Source organism: Arachis stenosperma, chromosome 7 (genome assembly GCF_014773155.1).
Source record: "Arachis stenosperma cultivar V10309 chromosome 7, arast.V10309.gnm1.PFL2, whole genome shotgun sequence".
NCBI classification, from domain to species: Eukaryota; Viridiplantae; Streptophyta; class Magnoliopsida; order Fabales; family Fabaceae; genus Arachis; species Arachis stenosperma.
In genome coordinates this window covers 75,542,719-75,566,709 of record NC_080383.1, presented here as the reverse complement: position 1 = coordinate 75,566,709, position 23,991 = coordinate 75,542,719, and the positions used below count along the sequence as shown (strand labels likewise).

At 36.0% G+C, this 23,991-nt stretch overlaps 1 protein-coding gene across 1 annotated transcript; it reads left to right on the top strand.

Moving 5' to 3' along the window:
• Nucleotides 1-7,099: 7,099 nt before the first annotated feature.
• Nucleotides 7,100-12,577, top strand: LOC130940304 (histone-lysine N-methyltransferase family member SUVH9-like). The gene is made up of 2 exons (XM_057868409.1): nt 7,100-9,723; nt 11,783-12,577. The coding sequence occupies exon 1, from the start codon at nt 7,287-7,289 to the stop codon at nt 9,657-9,659; it is 2,373 nt and encodes a 790-aa protein (XP_057724392.1). The 5' UTR covers nt 7,100-7,286; the 3' UTR covers nt 9,660-9,723; nt 11,783-12,577.
• The last annotated feature ends 11,414 nt before the right edge of the window (nt 12,578-23,991 follow it).

Here is a 23,991-nt window from a genome sequence, read left to right as displayed (position 1 = left end):
ATAGTTCTCATCACAAACATTCTCACCTCCTTAAGTAATATGATGATGGGTTTGCTTCTGGCCTCTTTGATTCTTGCATTGAAAATCTCACAGCCGTTATTGTAAATGTTGTCCAGTTTTGGCCTATGGCTGAACTAGAACTTTCTCCACAACTCTCTAGGCCATTTGTTGAGATATGTCCAAGCCTCCTCGTTCACCATCTTAATCTTGTTTAGATTATCAATGAAATCCTAGAATGTTATTGATCTGGCACATTCCCAAAGCAGTCCTCTCAACTCAAGGTCCTTCCATTGTTTGTTGAAATTCCTCCAGAGGTGCCAAACGCAGAAACGGTGGTGAACTCTTGGCATCACCTCTTGGACAGCATGAATTAAACCCTGCAAGACAATGTTACACTATGTATCAGAACCAAAAAGTGATGTACACACTTTTATCGTGTCACAGAATAGTCCTTGAGTTTACATTAATGACCCTAATATAGTCCCTGACTTTCGCATTTTAATACAATTCAGTCCCTTCATTTAGGTGTAAAATGCACGATTCATCCCTTGTGCTATTTGGACATAACTAACTGTGCATATCGGCAACCAACATCATGTATACAAAATTTCAGAGGACATATATAAGATACAAATTTAACAACCATTATTCCAAGACAATTCACTTACATCCAGAGACTCATAGATTGTTAAAAGCACATGAAAAAAATATTACCTTCTGCATATCAGAAATAAAACACCATCCGTTAGTCCTGTAGTCTCCAAGATTAGCATGAAGCAGCTCCAGGAACCATTTCCAAGTGTCTACATTCTCTATTTCAACTATAGCCCAGGCAATCACGTAAATGTGATGATTGGCATCTTGTGCCACAGCAGCCGAGATCTGACCTCCAAATTGTGTCTTCAGAAATGCCCCATCAAACCCAATCAAAGGGCGACAACCTGCCTTGAATCCCATCTTGCAACCGTCCAAACAGACGTACATCTTATCAAATATGACCTCTCCATCTGGTTGAGGTTCGACACAGATCTGAACCGTAGATCTAGGATTCGTCTTCAGTAAAGTTCAGCATAGTCCCTTAGCTTCGCATATTGTGCCTTCTCATCCCCGTATACTACATTCCTTGCATCTGCCAGTGCCCTTGCAATAGAATTCCTATTCAGCATATGGTCACACTTTGTTCTGAAGTACACAGCAGCCTTGCATTGCTTGAAATTGGGGTATTTCCTTACCTTTTTCACTAATTTACTAGCAACCCAAGCCCTATTAGCAGCCCTGTTGGTGTTCTCCCTCGCACAAGTATGATCGTCATTGAAAGTTTTGATTTGCCAACATGAGTCGTCACAGTCCCTTGAGGCATACACAACCCAGGCACACTCTTTCACCTTGCACACAACCCTGCATCTAATATTTTCATTTTTCTTGAACTTAATTCTCCTCCCCTCTTGGATAGTATACTCTCTTACATCCTCTCTGAACTCATACTTGGTGTTGAATTTAATACCCACTTGTAGTTGTAGCTCACCGAATCTTGCCCCATTTCTAAAGATTGGAAATTCATCTGAGTCCTCATCAGATTGCAGCTTATCCTCAGAATTAGGAGGAGTCTTCATCTCCTCTGAGTGTCAAGAATTAGCACCATCAGACTCTGCACATGGTTCAAGTGCTTCATACACATCAACAATCCCTGGAGTTTCCACAAATCCCAAGTCCACCTCTCCATTTGACACATCATCAATCAATGCATCATCTGGTTGCATTATGTTCTCTTTTGTCTTAGCAACAACTTATGCACCTCTCTTGATGTCTTTTAGTTTCTTATTTCTTGGTTTGGACATACTTGCATTGTCTTCACTGCTAGAGCTGTCTTCTTGGATTGGCTTAAAGAAACTATCCTCTGAACTATCATCATCACTGGAGTCATCATTTACAGTTAAGTCAACATGAAGAGCTTCATTGCCCTTATTAGCAAACCTTCTATATGTTCCAATAGCCTGAGATCTTGTAATTCTCCTAGGTAAGAACCGAGGTTTGGACTTCATTTTTTATTTGCATTTGCCTTTTGCTGTGGAGCATGCTTGGTAGTCTCTCTCAACTTGGTTTTCAGTCTTGGGTTGGGCTTCTGAATGGGCCTTTCAGTCAGTTTGGGTTTGGAGATGAATGTTGGGTTGGGCTTTGACTTAGGCTTGGGCTTTAGATTAGAATTGGGCTTTAGAATGGGTTTGTCATGAGCCCTAGCAGGATTTGGATTAGGGGTTGTGTTATCATCAATGAGGTTTGGAATAGTGACAGTGTTGGTTTCAGGGGGGTTGGAATAGGATTGTTTATGGGGCTTGGGTTTGTATTTGGGATAGGATTTGGTTCTGTAGTTGGGTTCGATGTGTTACCATCAGCTTTGGGACCCTCACTTGTGTTCTTCTTGCTCACCAAGTCTCCTTCACAAGTATCATCAAGCCATACTACAACTTTCTTTCCTGCAATCACCTCTAGTGTGGACACCCCATGCTCAAAGTACACATCAACAACTCCATCATTCTTCCGTGCAGCAAAACACATCTCTCTTAACTCACCATCACATGTAAGAGCCATTAGTCCACCATCTAAGCTCCTCCCCAGAGGCAGCCACCAACACTGAAGTATGTTGTCATACCCAAGCTCCTTGTAATAGTTCTTTATGAAGAACACATCCAATGTGTCCTCATCTAAATCTCCTAAGCAAGTTTTGTTATCTGGTGAGTACAATAGTATTCTATCATCATTTTTTTAAATGTTCCCTCATGATGGAACATGATATCCATCAAAGTCTCCATCTGCATTATGCAAAAAACTAAATTGAGGAATCAAACAATCAGATTCACACATGCGAAAACAAATATTGACATTCAACCACATACAAAATACCAGAAACACCCATCAACTAACCCAACTAAGATTGCATTAAAAACAGAGCATTGAAAAAAAATTTTTCACTACCCATAAAAACCCTAACAGATAATGAAAAACTTTAAACTTTCATCAACCAAAATCAAATTTTCAACAAATACAGACATTGATGCATATCTTTTTGTTGAAAAGCATTATTTTTTGTGAGTTCAGACATACCTTCGTGTTCTCGCAATGAACTCCTTCTCCTTCCGTCAGTGACAACGATCACGGAGCCAAACGTTTTCAACCTTCAAATCCTATACAGTGGTCAGAACTCAGGATTTCATGGTGCGTTGTTTTGGTTTTCAGAAGACGAAGAGGAAGATGAAGTGATCACAGACGTTAGGTTATTTGGGTTTTGTTTCTAAACATATCTCAAACGACGTCGTTCCATCCATCCATATTTTTAGCGCCAAAATTTAGACTCCAACGTGGCATCCAACGTGGCATCTTAACGCCATGTCACTGCCGGCGGCAGTTAGTTTGTCCGGAGATGTGGGGAGGGACGACCCTGGTGCAATTTTAACAAAGTCGGAAACATAAATAGTGCAATTGGTAAGTCAAGGATTAAATTGGTGTAAATCGTGAATCTCAGGATCACTTTGGGGTTTAGTTCTATTTTAATATTTATGAATTTTGATGAGTATTTTTTGTTTACTTCAAATTCTTTTATGTATTTTTTTTGTTTATTTACTCAATATTAACTAATTTTATTTTAGGATTTATAATTTAAAGTTTGGTTGGAAGTTTGGTTTAAGTGGCATATTATATTCTTCTCAATCAACTACATGTGGATTCAAATTTCACTTGTGGAAAAAAGAACCATGTAGTGTAGTGTAGTGTAGTGTAGTGTGTATAAGGGTGTTGTATGAATGTGATGTGTTGTAACAGACAAAAAATTTAGAGTCTAGAATTAAGGTTTTATGATTTATGATTTATAATTTAAAATTAAGATAAATAAAATAATTTTTAAAAATTTGGTTAATTTTAGCTAAAAAAGCTTTCTAATATTATTTCAATAATAAATGTTGGGAAACCAAATAGAAAAATGGGTAGAAATGCAATGGCATTCTGATCTCGTTAATATATAATAGTTGTGCGCACCTCTATCTGCTAAATTGGTCAAGGTTGCATTGAGATAAAAGCATATCAACAATGATTAGATAAATTTAAAAGAAAAATATTTAATTGGGATAATTTGAACTCCATAAAGAATATTTAGAGCTCTGCAGATTCTAATACCATGTTTTCAGCTCTTAGAAGGATATCAACTCTTCCAATGGGTACAAATGAAAAATTCTAAGGAAAGAAGTATATCTCATTAGCATAAATCAATAAACCTTGAAGCTCCACATAAACTTGACCATATAAAGTAATTGATTTGAACACAAAAATATAAGTAATGTAATTGAACAAATGAAGCAATTCAAACAAGGTGAATTTTATGGTGCTTATAACTTAGTGTCTAATTTTTGTCTAACTTATTTTTACGGTAACTTTTGAATATTTAATAATTATTTATTTTTTTACTTTTAAAATTAAATATTAATGTTGAGTAAAGTATTGTTTTTGTCCCCAACGTTTGGGGTAAGTCCTATTTATGTTCCTAACGTTTAAATCGTCCTATTTGTATCCTTAACGTTTATAAAAGTAATTCAATATTATCCTACTATCAATTATACTAACAAATCAGATTATATTTTTCAATTATTCTCACTTGGATGTATTCATTCTCAATTAAATCTCACTTGGACGTGTTCGATTTTAATATTATACCCACTATTTGTATTTAGATTCAATTATGTCCCTAGAAAAATGAATTATGTAAACGTTGTAGGAATTAGTTTCAACTTTTGATGAGCTATTTTTCGGAGTGGATCATCGATTCTATCCTAGACATTTGTATTCTAACTTCAAGAAGAGATTTTTAAAACTCAAACTAAAGCGTTCATGATGTGTAATTGACGGTAGGATAACATTGAATCACTTTTAAAAACGTTAGGGATACAAATAGGACGATTTAAACGTTAGGGACACAAATAGAATTTACCCCAAATGTTGGGGACAAAAACAATACTTTACTCTATTAATGTTTAATTCTTTTTGATAAATTAAACAAATACTTTTAGATACTATAGCAATCACCTTCAAATAATTTGCAAGTTTACTACATAGTAACTTAGATCAAGAAACTAGTATTTTAAGGTAAGTGAATAAAAAATAAAAAAGACAGATCACATTTACAACCCATCTCATTACATGATCCATTATCATTTACATGAGCGCATAAGAATACAACTACTATATGAAAAAATTTTCCTATTGCCAAGTAAATTTCACTTTTCACAGGGTTATCAATAACATTCACGTTGATCATAACCAAGTGTTATATCCCTTTGACCTTTAATTACCAAAGACAAAATGATGGAATCAACTAGATTTCTCACCTAACATTACCAGCAATCAGGGAGGGATTAATACCCATTCGAATCAAGTCGTTGTGATGATCACTGGTCATTATTTGTCCATAAACTTGACACCCCGGATTTTTCTTCTCAGAAGCATATACACAAACAATTAGAAAACATTGATCGCAACAAATATAAAAGCTTGAGTTATATATTTCCAATTCCGAGCTACAAAACGACCTAGAAGTCCAGAACCCACAATGAGCAAGATATGGATGATTTTGATCCTAATTAGAGTGTGATTTTTGAGTGGGTCAAACATGTTATATACAGGATTAAATACTATTTTGATCCTGAAAATTGTTGGTAAAAATCAAAATCGTCTTAAATGTTTTTTTTTTAAAAGTTGTCCATATCGTTAAAATTAATTTTAAAATGATCTTGAGACTAAATTATTCTTGTGATATAAACTCTCACATTACATTCATATATAGATCATCAAGAAGTAAAGAGAAAAAGATATCAACCAAAGAGAGGTGATAGTGGTGGTAGGGATCAGGGATAAATCGTATTAGTGATGAGAGTTGTGGGAGTGAGACAGAAGTGGAAAGGGGATAAATTTGTCCAAAATATAAAATTCCTTAACAAAAGACCATTTTAAAATTTATTATAAAATTAGAGCCAGTTTAAAAAATAAAAAATATTAAAGATGATTTTAATTTTAATAATTTTAAAGATTAAAAATTTAAAATATTATTAAGATAATTTTTTATTATTTTTATTAATAATACATCATAAATTTATTTTGTTAAAATTATATGATTTTATCATATCATTTATGATTAGAATTATTATCTTTTATCATGAATAGAGTAATTGGGGCACTTCATATCATTATTATACCATATTATTATTATTATTATTATTATTATCAAAAATGGATCACCATTAAGGTAACAACTTGTCATTAATAAAATCATTGGATAATGAATAAGAATTAAAATTGTATCAATATAATTAAAATGATTAAAAATATTTTCGAGTGATAATTAATTTAATAATGTATTAAATATTGATGTTATATAATTTTAAGAAAAATGTTTTTTTAAATTAGTATAATTATGCATTATTAATTAAATATGAATTATAATATTATAATATAATTATAATAAAGATATTTTTTAAAATAAATTTATTTAGAGAAATATAATTGATTATTAATAATTGATGTCATTATCATATAATTATCATATTATTATTATTATTATTATTATTATTATTATTATTATTATTATTAAAATAATTAAAAATATTTTTGACTTATAATTGATAAATAATTTAATAATACATTAAATATTAATTTTATATAACTATAATAAAGATATTTTTGAATTAGTATAATTATGTATTATTATTTAAATATTGATTATAGTATAATTATAATAAAAATATTTTTATAAAATAAATTTAGAAGCGAAAATAGTGTATTCATTTTGACGAAAAAATAGATTCATGAAAAATCGACATCTCACTTTTATTAGTTAGAAAAAAATCAAATTTCAATATATTAAGTAGATTTATAATTTTATATATATATATTTTGTTTTCAATATATTAAGGTTCGTCAGTCTTCTTTATTTAAATTTTTTAAAATAAATAAATTAAATATTTTATTTAAAGATATAGATAATTTATAGTTTATTTACTAATTTGCGCTGCTTAACTTATTTTGCTGTAAACAAAACTCCAACTCCATTTGTCTCGTCATCATCACTCTTTCAGTCTTTCGGCACTCTCACTCTTTCCTCTTTACAACAAAAAAGCACCACCTCATAGCTCATTCTCCTCCTTCCTTCGCTTCTTTCTTTCATTTCTTCCCAAGAAACAAGAACTTTAATAAAATGCATCCAATGTAGCTTCTTTTCTTTCTCATTTCTTTTCCCGTTTCAAACGATGGATTCTCTTCTCTCACTCCAAACCCCAAGCAACAACCCACACCCTCATTCACCGCCAGGCCTCACCCCAACGCCGTTACGGTTACAACCAACACAAATGCCGTTACTAGTTCCAAAACCAGAGCCTCTCGACGATTTCTTCTTTTCTAATAATTCCCAACAACGCCCTCACTGGTTCCCTCACCGACAACAACTACAACCACCCCAACCTAACAACAACGAGTTTGAGTTACACGCGCCACCGTTCGCGTCTGCTTCTCCAGAAGAACAAGAAGACTCCGAACTCTACAACCACTTCTTCCGAGTCTCTCAGCTCTTCCGTACAGCTTTCTCTGATACTCTCTTCCAAAAGGACGCCGTTCCGGAACCCGTGACGCCACAATTACAGTCACAGTCGCACCCGAATTTTCAAGATTCTCTTTCCTATGCTTCTAGTTCCCAACCTGAACCTGAGGCTGAGGTTGAGGCAACGCCCGAAGCGGATTCACGCGCCTTGGTTCCCGTTCCGCCATCTTCGTCGTTGGTCGTCGCGGCTCCTTCGAAGCGCGTGAGCAAGAAGAAGAAGCTGGTGAGGGTCTCCAAACTCCGCCTTCACGAGCAGCTTCATTTCCGTGAGGTCGTGAGGCGAACGAGGATGATCTACGACTCGATCCGCGTTCTCTGCACCATCGAGGAAGAGAAGCGGGTCCAGGAGGAGAAAAGAGCTGCCGAGGAGAAGAGAGCTGCCGCCGTCGCTGACGTTGTTACTATTGCCGCTGATGAACCGTTCGCTGCATCTGAATCCACCATTGAATGTTCTTCCTTAGCTGAAACCACCGTCTCTGTTGCCGTGCCAGCTCCTGAATCCGCCGGGGAACAACAATCGGCCACCGACAATGGCGCCGGCAATAAACAGCCGGAAACAGTCAACAGGGGCGAAGCTGATGCCAAGATGGCGCGGCGGATGCGGCAAAGAGGGGATATTCGTGCGGCGAAGATGATGAGGTTGAAGCATCTTTGGCTGAACTGCGATAAGCAAATCGTCGGAGCGATTCCCGGTGTGTATGTTGGCGACGTGTTCCTCTTTCGGATGGAATTGTGTGTCCTTGGATTGCACGGTCAGATCCAAGCTGGCATTGATTACCTGGCAGCTTCCATGAGCCCCAACAATGAACCAATTGCAACGAGTGTCATTGTCTCCGGTGGCTACGAGGATGATATGGACGAAGGAGATGTCATAATCTACACTGGACAAGGCGGGCAGGCCACGAATTCCGTGAGGCAAGCCACACACCAGAAGTTGGAGAGTGGGAACCTGGCATTGGAGAGGAGTATGTATCATAATATTGAGGTTAGAGTGATTAGAGGGATGAAGTATGAGGGAGCCGCTGCAAAATCCGGTAAGATTTATGTCTATGATGGTTTATATAGGATTTCTGAGTGCTGGTTTGATGTTGGAAAGTCCGGTTTTGGTGTTTATAAGTATAAGCTTGTTAGGATTGAATGGCAGCCTAAGATGGGTAGTGCTATTCTTAAGGAAGCTAGGAGCATTAGGAAAAGTGGAGTGGATTTTCAACCAATGTATTGTCTTTCTGTTGATATTTCGAATAAGAAGGAGAAGGTTGCGGTTCGGCTCTTTAATGATATTGATGATAGTAAGGAGCCGCTTTGTTTTGATTATCTTCTAACAACTAGTTTCCCTCCATTTGTGTTTCATCAGAGCGGGACAGCTACTGGCTGTGATTGTATTGGCGGTTGTACGGATGGATGCTTTTGCAGTATGAAGAATGGAGGCGAGTTTCCTTATAATCAGCAGGCGATCCTTGTGAGGGGGAAGCCTTTGATTTTTGAGTGTGGCCCTTTTTGCAGTTGTCCACCTCAATGTAGGAACCGTGTGTCGCAGAATGGGGTGAAGAACAAGTTGGAAGTTTTTAGGTCGAAGCAGACAGGTTGGGGAGTAAGGTCCTTGGACCTTATTCATGCTGGTGCTTTTATCTGTGAGTATTCAGGTGTTGTTTTGACTAGGGAGCAAGCACAGCTTTTGACGATGAATGGTGACTCGTTGATATATCCTAATCGGTTTTCTGAAAGGTGGGCAGAATGGGGTGATTTGTCTCAGGTAAACTTGGACTACGTGCGTCCATCTTATCCGTCAATTCCTCCTCTGGATTTTTCTCTGGATGTGTCAACAGTCCGAAACGTTGCTTGCTATATGAGCCATAGTTCAAGTCCAAATGTTATGGTTCAATTTGTTCTGTATGATCACAACAATTTGATGTTCCCTCACATTATGCTGTTTGCAATGGAGAATATCCCTCCACTGAGAGAGCTCAGCCTTGATTATGGGGTGGCTAATGAGTGGACAGGCAAGCTCTCTATATGTAATGGGTGAATTCATAAGATTCAAGCCCTTCTTTTTTTTGCTGAAGTGGAGTTTCAGGCATTGTTTCACTGAGGTAAAGCCATCTTATATTGTTTAACTCGTCTGGTTTCACCATTATCTTTCATTAGATTATGTCATCTGCATATCTATTCTCTGTGCAGTTTCCATTGCAAACTGTTGACTTAATATCATAATCCATATGATAGTGACTTATCGGAATATCATATTAGTATTCTGGTGTTTTCAAACACCTTGGATGTTGGAGACATTTTACGGTGAGGGTGATCACTGACCTCACCTTGTTGTCTTTTGAGTATCTTTTTGCAGTCTGCGTTGCGAAATGCAAACCCATTATGACCATGGTTGCTCACTGATATATTAACATATTATGCAGTTCATAATTACTTTCATCTGCTTTCCATGGGTGATATTTTACTGAATATCCCCTTAAAACTTGTTTCACATAGCCAAATGTCCCTTACTGAGTACTGACTTGACTTTTTCCCATTCGGTTCCTTTGCAAAATGGTTCGTGTAATTATACACTCATTTTGTGTTTTGAATTCCCATATTCATGTTGATGTGATTTTCATATCTGGTGATTTTCTGATTTGGTAATCATTCTGTGCCTAGTGTTTAATTATTGAACTTAGTTTGTTAGTAATTTGTGAAGAGCTTTACTATAATACCATTGTCTATATATATATAGTCTGTCTCTCTTCGAACATAACCCTCTTTATCATAACAAGTTTCTTAATATACATATGTGTAGCCAACTAGGTTCTTATAAACCAATATTAGGCCTTTACTTGACAATTGAAGCTCCTAGAAAATTCATTGCTTGATACAACTCAGACTTGGATATTACAATTAACCATCAAACTAGGAATTGGAGTCAAACCTAACTTAGCATTCTATAAATACAACAAACTAAGCTTTTCCTGCCAGGAAAGGTTGGGTACATTTGTGTTTGTAATAGGACCTATTCATACTGAAAAAATGCTTGAATGGACCACTAACTATTATTCCTTTTCAATGCAATGCTAGTAGAAATTGCTTTGATAAAGACATTCTCCTTGGAAAGATGCCATTGTGAATCAATTCTCAAAAATTTAAATTGATTAGTAGAAATGCATGCAAGCCACTGCAAAAGAGTCTTTGGGCTTTGGTGTCCAAGCAGGCCCCAAGCCATACTTAATAGGTGGTTTCTCTTCTAGTGGCGCAACGTAAATGTGGTCGTTGGTGGCATCCTTCTCAAAGATACAAATGAATGAAATAGAAAAAAAAAAAAGTAGAAGAATGGACTTATTCTACCTTAGCATGCCTTCGTTACAAATCTTGGCACCTTTATGAACTTTTCAAAAGCCTAAGTTAACACTTTGTAAAAAACATATATCTTGTGCTTGTGTTTTTTACTTTTCAAAGTTGGATTCAAATTAAAAAGTTTCATATAAATTTATATATTAATGAATATCCAAATATATTCTTATTCTTTATTATATTTATGTCTATTATAATTATTTTAAATTTTAAAAGTGATTTTACCAAACACTATTGTTGTAACTTACGCTTTTTAAAAACTACTTTTATTTTGTTTTAGCAAACATAACTCTTATGACTTTTGAAAAACCAAAAAAGATAGGCAACTTTCAATTTCACAAACATTCATGTATTTAGGCGTTTTGAAAAAGGGACTATTAAAACACAGTATTCTACTTTTTAGAGTAACAATAGTTTGACCATGTCTACCGAACTTTATGCACAAGTGAATAAGTTCTGCATCCTTCTCTTTCATTAGGTTCTATTATTGAGCTCTACACACATAGGAACTCTGGATCCTGGGTTGTTATTTTCATATATTTGGTAGGTCAATGTACTTAAAAATGAATAAAAAGGGTTTAAGTAGGTTTAATCATTGGATAATCCAGCAACCCAACTTAACTCTGAAATGGAAAATTTATAAAATTGTCAGGTAGCTGGGTCGGTTTATTGTTTTTAACATTGTTCATAATATTGTATCTATTTGTCTCTGACTTTTGTGTTTAATTGACTAACCGAGTTTAGATTGCACATGTACTTTGCACTAGGCTTAGTAATAGATACTCACTGACTCATTCTTGTATTTGTTTGCAGACTTAGCTTGATTTTCAGAAGGGTTCAAGGTACTCAGATTTTGTGGAACCATTGGAGTGCCTGCTTATGAACCCTTAGGGTACCGTAAATCGCGTAATAGCTATATTACATAATCGTTTTATCCAACTTCTGTTGGCCAATTCATGGCCTTTTCTGCATGGTGAAGATCAGGAAATAGTGTTCCTCTCCTCAACTGGAACAAATCTGAAAATATACTCAGTTGTTGCTGCCATCATTTGTTCTTCGATACCTGGTTTCTGGCAAAATATTTGCAAATCTTGTCACCACCAATTCTAGGAAGTAGCTCGGCTTCGCTAACCTGTTTTTGTCATTGTATATAATGTAAGTTCAAAGCTGGTACAGGGATGATACTTGTGGTTGGCAATGATGGATGGATAGAATGCAGCAAATCTAATTAGTTTTGGAAACAAAATGTGTTAGCAATTTTGGTATCTATCATCATAGGCTCTGGGTATTTTTGGCCCATAGAATATACTTTAGATATTTGGCTCATTTTTTTTTAATATGGAGAGTATGTTGGTATTTTGAATGGAAATAGGCGTTTTTTTGTGTATTTGCATGTTGGTGGACGTGTCAGATGTGCACTATCAACACGTGAGGGGTGTGCTAACGCAGCACATGAAGGGCAAGCTGGCAATACGTGAGGGGCGTGTTACTGACATGACAATGTGTGATTCGAGCCACCCTTAACCAGTGACGGATTCAGAAAGTTTTGATAGTGGAGGCAAAATATATGTAACATAATAATAATTTAGGTTTAGCTAATATGTGTCTTAAAATACACATGACAAACTTATTATTAGTAAAGTATTTTAAATTTTTCATTTAATAATTGTAAAATAAATACATTAAAAACTTAAATTTTTTGTATTTTCAACAAAAATATTTTCAATTTGTAATCTTAATATGTGCTTTTAGGACACAAAATAAATAAACTCTAATAATTTTTATAATTAAAATATTATATTTAAAAATTAACTATAAAATTATTCATTAACCATTATGTATTTGTGTATAAATATATTCATTGTTTAATTCATTTTTAATATATATTTTGTATTTCAATATGTATTCTATACAGATAGTTACTTTTTATATACATATAGCATAATTATTGTTATAATTATATTTTATTATTATAAAATATTATTAGTCTTCAAAATATATAATTTACAAATTAAAATACTAAAATAATAATTTAAACAATAATATAAAATTTATAATTCAAATTTTTAGGATTCATATTTTTTAAAAAAAACTAAATAATTTTTTAACAATACAATTGAAATGCCTTATATATATATATCACCAAACAATTATTAGAAATTCACTTCTCATAAAATCAAAAGCCAACTCTCGGTGATATCTATAGTTAAAAAAATGTTTTCAATTAATATAGTTGGTACAGAAAAAACTAAAACTAATTTTAAAAAAAGATAAATAATATTTTTTGAGTTCACTTCTAAGAAAGAACATCAATGTTATTTAAATTGAGAATTGATCATTCTAATAAACATCTAATATAAAATTCTTAAACTGACTATTAAATACCAAAAGTTAAATAAAAAATTATTGTGGGGTCAAATTCAATAATTTAATGGGACAAATAAATATTATTATCATATGCTACTCAAAAAATTTTCAAATTGTAGTGGGGGCGCTTGCCCCCACAACATAATATATAGATCCGTCCCTGCCCTTAACACGTGTTGACGTGGCAACGTCTGATTTGAGGGCACTTCCAACACATGGGGGGAGTGTTGATGACGTGTCGAAGTGTGATTGGAGGGCAGCTTCAACACGTGCGCTACATATTGCCGATGTGTCACTGTGATTCCATGGCGATGCAACACGTGGTATGCGTGTTGAGTGCTCTGCCTATATAAAGCCAAGCTCAGTACCATGTCATTGTGAAGAAAAGAGTTGTTTGAGTGTATTTCTGGTGTGATTGAGGAAACCGCAAACTTGGTAGTGGATTGCAACAGTGAGATTATACGAAATATTCATGAGGGAGTGAGGTTTGTGTGTCAGAATCCGTTTTTGTTTGTGGTTTCATGCACCATGACGTTCATGGAGTTTCAGAACGGCCTCTGTCAAAATATGGAGAACGGTATGTTGAGGAGAGTGAGTAGTATTTTGTACCGGAATCCCATTATAGTTTTTGGTGGTCTAATATAGTTTGATATTATACTGATCATTGATGAAGCCAGTATGCAAAATATGTTCCAAATTCACCAGTAGACTCAGGTACGACAGCCACAGATTAAGCTGTATTTTGAGTTTCAGAACGTAGAGGCAGATGGGATTCAAAATGATTTAGATGTAGAGGATGATAGAGCTGTAGTGTACTAAGGAATGAACGGTGACAACAAAGAGGACTTTGAAGCCACTTGTGAAGCCGACAACAAAGATGAGAATGGTAATATGGGAATTGAGGCTGCAGTAGAGATTGTAATGGTTCCTCCCGCAGTTAGTCAACCGATGGACATTCCGCCTTGTATGCGTAACTTGGACCTTGACGCCATGCATGCATTGGAATTTTCCAAATATGCAAATATAGGTACGTAATGAGTGAATAATACATTTGTCTTCATTTATATTTTGGATGGATCAAGCAATAACGATTTCTATTTTGTGTAGGTGTTGTTGATCCTGAGGACGGGGAGTTTAGGATCGGAATGGAATATAGTTCTAGAAAGTCTGTCGTCGCAGCAATAAGAAGTTACATTATCTCTAGAGGAGTTGACTAAAATGTTTTTGAGTTCGTGCCACAGGCGTTGTATGCAAAATGCAAGACGTATGGGCGTGGGTGCGACTGACTTATCTGAGGCAGCTTGATACAGAAAAAATGTTGTTGGGAGATACAAAGATACAACGGTAGGCACACGTGTGCCATCGGAACGATTTCACAAGATCATTTCGAGTTGGACTCGGACACAGTTGTTGAGGCTATAAGGCCATTGGTTGAACCGACCTGTCCATCAAGGTCAAATCTATAATTGTGAAAGTCCAGTCAAGGTTCAACTATACCATCAGTTACCAAAAAGGCTTGGTTGGCAAAGCAGAAGTCCAAAGCTAAAGTTTTTGGTGGTTGGGAGGATTTTTACTAAGCGTTGCCATAGTGGCTCTCGATTATGGTTTAGAAGATGCCCGACTCAATTGTCCAAATAGAAATACAACCTCTGTACAACGGGAGTGAGGAGGCAGACAGTGTCAGAATACTTCACCGCGTATTTTGGAGTTTCAATTCATGCATTAGGGCGTTCAGGCATTGTAAGCTTTTAGTTTAAGTTGATGGCACACACCTTTACGTAAAATATAAAGGTATACTTCTGGTTGCTGTTGCACAATATGGGAATCAAAACATTGTGCCTATCGCTTTTGTCCTTGTGGAGGGGGAGACAGCTGATGCGTGGCACTTTTTTCTCAGGAATTTACAAAGGCATCTCGTTAGAAGAGACGGTGTGGGTATGATCTCAGACCGACATGAGTCAATCTAAACAGTAGTAAATCGTTCCGGAGGTGATTAGTAAACCCCAAGAGTATGGTGGATGTTTTGTATAAGGCACATCAATAGCAACTTCTTTAAGGGCATTCAAGGTCCCGCACTTGCAAAAGCTTGTTATCAACATAGGGGATTCAAGGACAATGGAAGAGTATAACATCAACTATAAGAGGTTGGAAGAGCGAGGCGAGGCATATGCCCGGTGGTGCGATGCCATTGGACTTAGACATTGGGTATTGGCATTTGACGAGGGACATCGATGGGGTCGTATGAGAATGAACCTTGTCGAGTGCATTAATTTAGTGCTGAAGGGTGCCTGAAACCTCCCTGTGTTGGTGCTCGTCCGAGCAATATATTATCGGTTAAACGAATTATTTACGTGGAAGAGTGCTGAGACTCACGAACGCAAGCATGTTGGATTTACTTACTCTATATTTGCACAACAGCGGATGGAAGCAAATATGCAACGGGTTGGGAACATAGTTGTGCACCGATTTGATAGACAAAATGAAGTGTTTGAAGTGCGTAAAATGCCTACTGAAAAGGTGTTGGTAGTTTCAGACGTGTGATATAGGAACTTTCAGGTAGAACGACTATCATATTGCCATGTTATTGCTTGCTATGCTAACCAGCATCTCGATTGGCAGTTGTATGTGCATGATGTGTACAAGATGACAGAATTTCGTAAGGTGTATAGATTATTTGAGATCATACCTTTAGGCAATCCAGAGACATGGCCTGCTTTTTAGGGACCCACATTGGTCACTAATCCCGCCTTGAGGCAAACATTGAAAAGTCGTCCTAAATTGACCCGATACCTAAATAAGATGGACTCACGCGACATGCGTGGTTCTCAGATATGCCGTCTCTGTGGTAGACAAGGTCATAGTCGGAGTCGATGTCCTTAGCGTGCTCGACCGAGTGATGCTGGTGACGATAGTAGTCCTTAGATCTTTGTTGGTATTTTTGTTTGTATGTTTAGGTTAATTTTATCAGTTACTGTTTTTGATGTTCGTCGTGTTTGTATTTTTAAATTAGGGTTAATCCATTAATGTTTTTCATGTTCGCCGTGTTTGTATTGTTAGGTTAATATTATCATTTAATGTTTTTGTGAGCTAAACATACAAAACATTAACTAAAAATAACATTAACTTAATTTTGAAACCATAATTTAAAATTCAAATAGGTAAACATATAAACGATTAACTATGAATTACATTAACTTAATTCTTAAAATTAAACTTAATTACTAAATTCCTACTCACTTCTTTCGAATTGTCTAGTTCAGTCCTTTGCCCATTATGCCTTGACCGAACTGCGACGGAGTAAGCGTATCAGGTGGATTTCGCTTCGTCCGTAGGTCATACGGATGACCCTGAATTGAATCATCGACAGCCGGAGTGGTCGACCCACCTGCCTCTGTCAGAGCAGATGCACTGAGGTTGTACTCGTCAGCAACCTTGAATTCCATATGCGGCTCGATAAAACCACTATCACAGGACGCCTGCCTTGAAGTGTGATCAAAAGCATGCCTCCGCATACCAGAGTCCATATCGACTGATGCCCGATGTGGATGAGCCAACTCTGACGATGAAGGTATAGTGGGAAAATCTGGACAACCACCCAAACCAGGGTTGACCCATTGCTGTATCTGGTTATCCCCAAGACTATCAACGGGAATCTGCAATGGGATCAACAGGAAGTCAACCCATTCTTGTCCGGGTTGAATGTGATATGTGGGCTGATTATGCTGGCTGGACTGACCCTGTTGGCCGTGTTGAGAGTGCCGACTGTGCTGAGAGTGCTGACTGTGCCCACTATCTGACTGTGAGGTCTGTGATAACTGGCCTTGCCATGGTCGCCGGACTGACTGTGATGGCTATACTGACTGAGGTGACTATGTTGGCTACCATGATTGTGGTCTACTGGCTGTGGTACATAATAAGGAAACAACTTAAACACTGGATACTGAGGTGATCCCTGAGGTGCTGGTGGCTGTGGTGCTGGTGGCTGATATGGATGCGAAGGAACGTACTCCGACAATCTCAACAGAGGTCCTATGAGCCCACGTACCAATCCTTGAACTCCGCCGACGGTCTAAAGTCCTAAGTCGGAAGGGGATGCAGATCCCGTAATTGAGTGTTACGGCAGTTGTCCCATTCTTCTATCCATCCCGCATGTAAAACTTTTCAGTCATAAATTTGCACTCCGTGAAGAGTGATGCAATGCTCTGCCGGTAGAATGTCTCTTGCTACTGCCGGGGCGAGTTGTGCATACCCAAACTGACGCATCACTTAGTTCGCATGGTGCCATTCTACACACTCGAACGACAATAATGGAGCAACGGTGTCACACACCTCAAGGTGTCCATGTAGCTCGTCGGATATGATCACTCCTTCGTACGGCTGCCACACAAACTGCAACATGTTATTAGAAAATTAGAACCCTGACATGAATGTTGGATGTTAACACACACAAAGCAAAAATATTTACCTCTTTCATGTAGCATGTTATTAGAAAATTAGAACCCTGACATGAATGTTGGATGTTAACACACACAAAGCAAAAACATTTACCTCTTTCATGTAGTCTATTTCTTGCCTGAATGTAGCCGTGGTCTTCGATAACCACGCGAAAATTCGTTTGAAATGGCTCCACCTGAAACACGTAACATTGAAAGAATTAAAAAATGTGCTGTCAAACAATAGAATACACAACTAAAATAGAAACTGTTACCTCTGAGCAACTGGTACGTCAGCCGCTAGAAGATACTGCCTCTATACGGGCATAATACACGGCATTCGCTCCCATGTCTAAATAAACAAAAGATTAAGAGGGTCATCCATCTCCTTAGTATCATAATGTGATGCACGACACAGTGCCCTGTAAAGATGCACGAGACATGCTGACCCCAACTGTAAGTTTGGATCAGGTTGAAATCATGGAGCAACGGTAGATACTTCGCGTTGGCATATGCCGTCAACTTATCCGCGAATAGGGTGGAACAAAGAAAATAGAAAATTTGGCATCAAATGTATCTCTGAATAGACTCCAAAGTGTCCAATCGATCTGCATTTCTGATACGGCGAACTCATGTCAACTTTATGTAAGATTTAGAGAAACTACTCATAACGGGTTCGCAGCCGAAAATCGCAATGTTCTAGCTCTGCAGGAATTCGCCATTGCTATCTTTCCATCCGCTCACAACCTGCCCATCAATGGGTAGGCTAAATATATAAGCGACATCTTCCAATGTCACAGCGACCTCACCCACCGGCAATACAAAGGTGCGAGTCTCCAGCCTCCACCCTTCCACCAAAGCAGATAATAAAAGTTAAAATCCTCTAATCACCCAAATTCTAGAAACATGGTAGAATCTCATTGCTCGTAAAGCGTCTTTTACCATTAGGTTTCACGTCTCCGGCGAATCTAGTTTACGAACCATAAGATTCCTGTTAGGCTGGTACAACAAAAAATATATTATTCATTAATATATTTATAGATAAATAAAAAATAAAAAATATATCATATTATACTATTCACTTACTAGTTTAAATAATACAAATACCCGAACAAAATTTTTTTATAAATTCATAATATTTATTCATTTTCGTAAATAAAAAATATTCATTAATAATATTAACATTTAAATTATTTATTAAATCTATGCAAAAATAATCACGTTATAACAAAGAATTCCAAAATTTAATGGAATCTACATTTATATTATTATTTCTCTATTTACTAATTAACAAACAAATATAAAATAAACTAATAATATACTAAAACTTATATTATTTATTAAACATAATATTTACAAACTCAATTAACATAATAATATTAAATACAAACAAAAATAATATCATTATCTCATATTAACACAGAAAAATAATATTATTAATTAAAATTACAAAAATTCAAAAAATTAAATTACCAAAAAAAAATTATCAACTTACATAAATGGGATGATCCAAATAATTAATAATATGTTTTTCAAGTGCTGTATAATTACGTACTATTTTTAATCACTAAAAACTAATAATTTTTTTTAACAATAATGCTAGGGAACCAAGAGGGTCTCCAGCCAAAAACCTGCCAACTCCTGTTGGGCTGGGATCTAGAAGCCCAATCCACCTTAGCAACATCCAAAATTAACCTAGGTAAACACAATTAACCTAACTAAACCCTCTCTTCTAATTTCGTCGTTTCACCGTTTCACAACTCAGAAACCATCGACGGCAGTGCCATACTACCAAGTTCAGCTCGTGGCGTTATCCCCCGCCCCCGACGAGCGCTGCTCTTCGGTCCACCACGTATGGGCAACATCCGACCTCCGTAGCTCGCTTCAGAATGCCGCAAAGCTTCCTTCCCATCAACGTGGTCACTGCCGCGTTACTTGGAGTCAACACCATCTACGCCGCAGCGTCGCCGTGCCACCCAGTTGCGAGGAACAAGGAAGTTCTTTTTCACATCAAGAGTGCGCTGCTGCTGCTGCATGTCGGTGATGGCGGCACCCTTGAAGCCTCTCTGCCCTGTATTGTCGCGATAGGACGTCCCCTGCCCTAGCTTCGAAACATCACTTGACGGAACTAATTGGTAAGTGTTTAATAATTGGAGTTGATTGATATAGGGTCTGAGTACCATGGTTTACAAGTTGTTGGATGTTGCCGTTGATTCGGTTATAAACATAGATTTGTTAGATGTTGTTGTTGATTGAATATGACGGTTTTGTTAAAGAATTTGGTTATGGTGTTTTATTTTGCTAGATGATTCTTTTCTACTATAGTTGGGAAATAATTGAATACTAATTATATACATTATTGGATTTTGTCCAACAGTTGATTTTTAAAACAAGGTGCCCCTGATCTGTTGCTGAAACTTAGCATCATACATAAACATAGATTTCCTTGCATACTTCATATGCACTTCCAACTTGTTGCTGAAGCTTAACATCATCCCACCTGCATATGTGTTTTCTATGTTGCATGTGTTTTTTCCCAAATTATTATTCCCAAATTATTATTTATTCATGTGCACAGCAGTTCAAAAAAATAAAAGAAAAAGGGAGAATTTGCCAGCACGAATTTTAAAAAATTATAACCAGCAAATTCAATTTAAATTTATAAGATTTTAATTAGATGCATTGTATCATTGTGGCCACGAGCATAGGAAAAAATTATTCATTAGTTGTACACGAGCCAGAATTTATGAAAAAGTATATTTTTTATCGGGACAGTTACCAAAGCAAGTAGAAAAGGAAAGTTGAGTTGAGATCTCTATAGTCTATTGAATATGACTCATATCATTAATTATTAGTTCAATTAGCTTTAGTGAATTAGACTTTGTAAGTAAGGTTACTGATTCAAGAAACACGCTATTGGTAGCTATTGGTAGGTATGAGATGAGGAGAGGAGTTTTAACTCGATCTAGTGGTAGCTATGAGATTATTATCTAATTGAGTAACTGTATGGTTCTTTTACTATAGCTATTGGTAACTAGAGGGTTCTTAATTGATTTTGTGAATGTACATATTCAATAGGGTGTGTTCTACGGCAGATTAAATTTTGATGAATTGGTGGATGTTGTTCTCTAAATTGCTTAATTTTGGTGAGTTTATGTAATTAGAACTTGAATGTTGCTAAAAGTAGGGATTGGAAGTTGTAATTGTTAGAGTTTTGAAGTTCCTATTTGCAATTGTTAAGAGATTGGAAGTTGCTTTATCTTTAGGAGTTGGATTTTGCTGAGTTGCATGTGTGTGGAGATTTGATTGTGCAGTTTTTTTAAATTGGACTGTTTTTTTTTGCTACAAAATTCTGTTTGTTTCCCATTAAAAAGGTTAGATGTTGTTTATTTTAAACGTTGGTGTCTTCGATGGTGTTCAAATTTAAGCGATTAATTACTACTTAGTTTACTCTATATGTACATGCTCAAATGTGTTGTAATCGATATGCGTGGTTTGCAATTTAAATAGAAAAACACAAAGGGTTCAGTTATCTACACATGGTGAAACAGAGCCATTTTATCTACAAATTTTTTGTTTATATATTGTTGATCATATTAAACAGATGTTCGTTCTAGCGTGCATGTGGATGGTTCTTGATTGATTTTGTAAATGTATATCTTCAATTAGAGTGTGTTATACGGAGGATTAAATTTTGATGAATTGTTGGATGTTATTCTCTAAATTGCTTTATTTTGGTGAGTTGATGCAATTGGAACTTGGATGTTGTTGAAATTAGGAAAAAGGAAGTTGCAATTGTTAGAGTTCGATGTTGCTGTTTGCAATTGGTAGGAATTGAAAGCTGCTTTACTTTCGGCGTCAGACGACCATCTTGTACGTCACAACTAGCCCAGAAACAAACTTAAGGAAGTGAGAACCCCCTTAACAGCACCGAGCACGAAGACCATGCTGCAGCGTTCGGGGTTACCTATGAAAAAGCCAAGCAAGGAAGCAAGACAACAGAAGATGAAAGATATCTAGAAATGTGTTGTATTCGATATGCATGGTTTTCAATTTAAATAGAAAAACACAAAGGGTTCAGTTATCTACACATGGTGAAACAGAGCCATTTTATCTACGAATTTTTTGTTTATATATTGTTGATCATATTAAACAGATGTTCGTTCTAGCGTGCATGTGGATGGTTCTTGATTGATTTTGTAAATGTATATCTTCAATTAGGGTGTGTTATACGGAGGATTAAATTTTGATGAATTGTTGGATGTTATTCTCTAAATTGCTTTATTTTGGTGAGTTAATGCAATTGGAACTTGGATGTTGCTGATATTAGGAAAAAGGAAGTTGCAATTGTTAGAGTTCGATGTTGCTGTTTGCAATTGGTAGGAATTGAAAGCTGCTTTACTTTTGGCGTCAGACGACCATCTTGTACGTCACAACTAGCCCAGAAACAAACTTAAGGAAGTGAGAACCCCCTTAATAGCACCGAGCACGAAGACCATGCTGCAGCGTGCGGGGTTACCTATGAACAAGCCAAGTAAGGGGGCAAGACAACAGAAGATGAAAGATATCTAGAAAAATAATGATTTTGTATCCGTTTGAGACACTTGTGATACTTTTTTTTAAAGTATTTACTTTTTTAGGCCATACACAACGTATTTTTGTGCAGATAGCTGGTTGTTTTTGGCAACATCCACGTGGATGTTGCTCCTATTATGCAGCAGGATGTTCCTTTACCCGACTAAATAGATGTTTTTGAATATATGTTCCGAGTTTATATATGTTAATTAGTAGATGATGCCTCTATTTCTTTAGGTAGTGAATGTCTTTTCTGTTTCTCAATATTTCTCGGCAAGTTTCTTGGTGTTTGTACATTGCTTTTTTTGCCAAGATATAAGTGGATTTTCGTTCTGTTAATCAGGAGCATCTTCTATTTTCAGACTAAATGGAAGTTTCTTTATATATTTTACTAGTATTCTTGTATTCCAGTTGTGGATGTATCTAGTTCTTTAAGCATTGTATGGCCTATTTATGTAATAGACCTACTTGACAGGTTTCTTTGTTTGTTAATGCCAATATCTATATGGATGTTGCTTTTGTTAGGAATTAGAATGTTCCTTTACCTTACTAAATGGATGTTTCTACATATATGTTCCGAGTTTTTCTGTTTTAAATAGTAGGGATGCTTCTATTTTCTTTAGGAAATAAATGTCTTTTCTGTTCTCTAATATTCTTCGGCAGGTTTATTGGTGTTTGTACCTTGTTTTTTTAGTCAAGATATAAGTAGTTTTTTGTTCTGCAGCAGCATCTTTTGTCTTTAGACTAAATGGAGGTTTCTTCATATATTATCTTAGTTTTCTTGTGTTGCAGTTGTGGATGACTGTATTTATTTAAGAATTGCATGACATTTTTTTTAATTCTACTCGGCATGTTTCTCCGTGTAGACACCTGATTATTTTTGCAAAGATCCAAGTGGATGTTATTTCTGTCAAGCATTCGGATGTTTTTTTCTCTATACTAAATGGATATTACTTTAACAGAAGCCATGTGAATGACAAATCAAAAAAGCTTATCCTACATAATTAACAATAAATTTGTCATCATGCCAAGATGAAATGAAAGAAATCATAATATTCATTCAACTTATTCATACAATTTGCAACACTATAATCAGGAATTTATCTTAACAAAAAATAATACAAGAATCCTATATTTTGTTAGAGGGGTGAGGCTCATCGTTTAAAAAATTGTTATATCATTACTATACAACTAGTTAAACAAAGAACAACTTTTTATCTACTACACTTGGATCGTGTCTTTTTCACTTCATCTGGTTCATCAACTGCTTCAAATTTCTCGTCTATCAGTTCAAATTCATCAATTATCTTCAAGTAGACTTTCTGTTTTTCAATATAATCTTGAAGCTCGGATTGCTTGGACGTATCTTCTGATGATGTAATACATTGCTTTTGCAAAAAGCAAAAAAATCAGGAATAAATAGAGCTGTTGTGATTTCTTAACAACTCAACTTCTTTAATTTGGTGATCTTCCTCTTAACACATGCAAGGCACCATATCTCAGAGAAACTAGAAGCAATACCAATCAAGATCAACCATTTTTCTACAGGAAAACATCGATAATGAATGAGTTGATTGTTTGCCAAATTTATTCTTTCGAATATCTTCATAGGTTCATAATCTCCTACACAATACATATATCACAGAC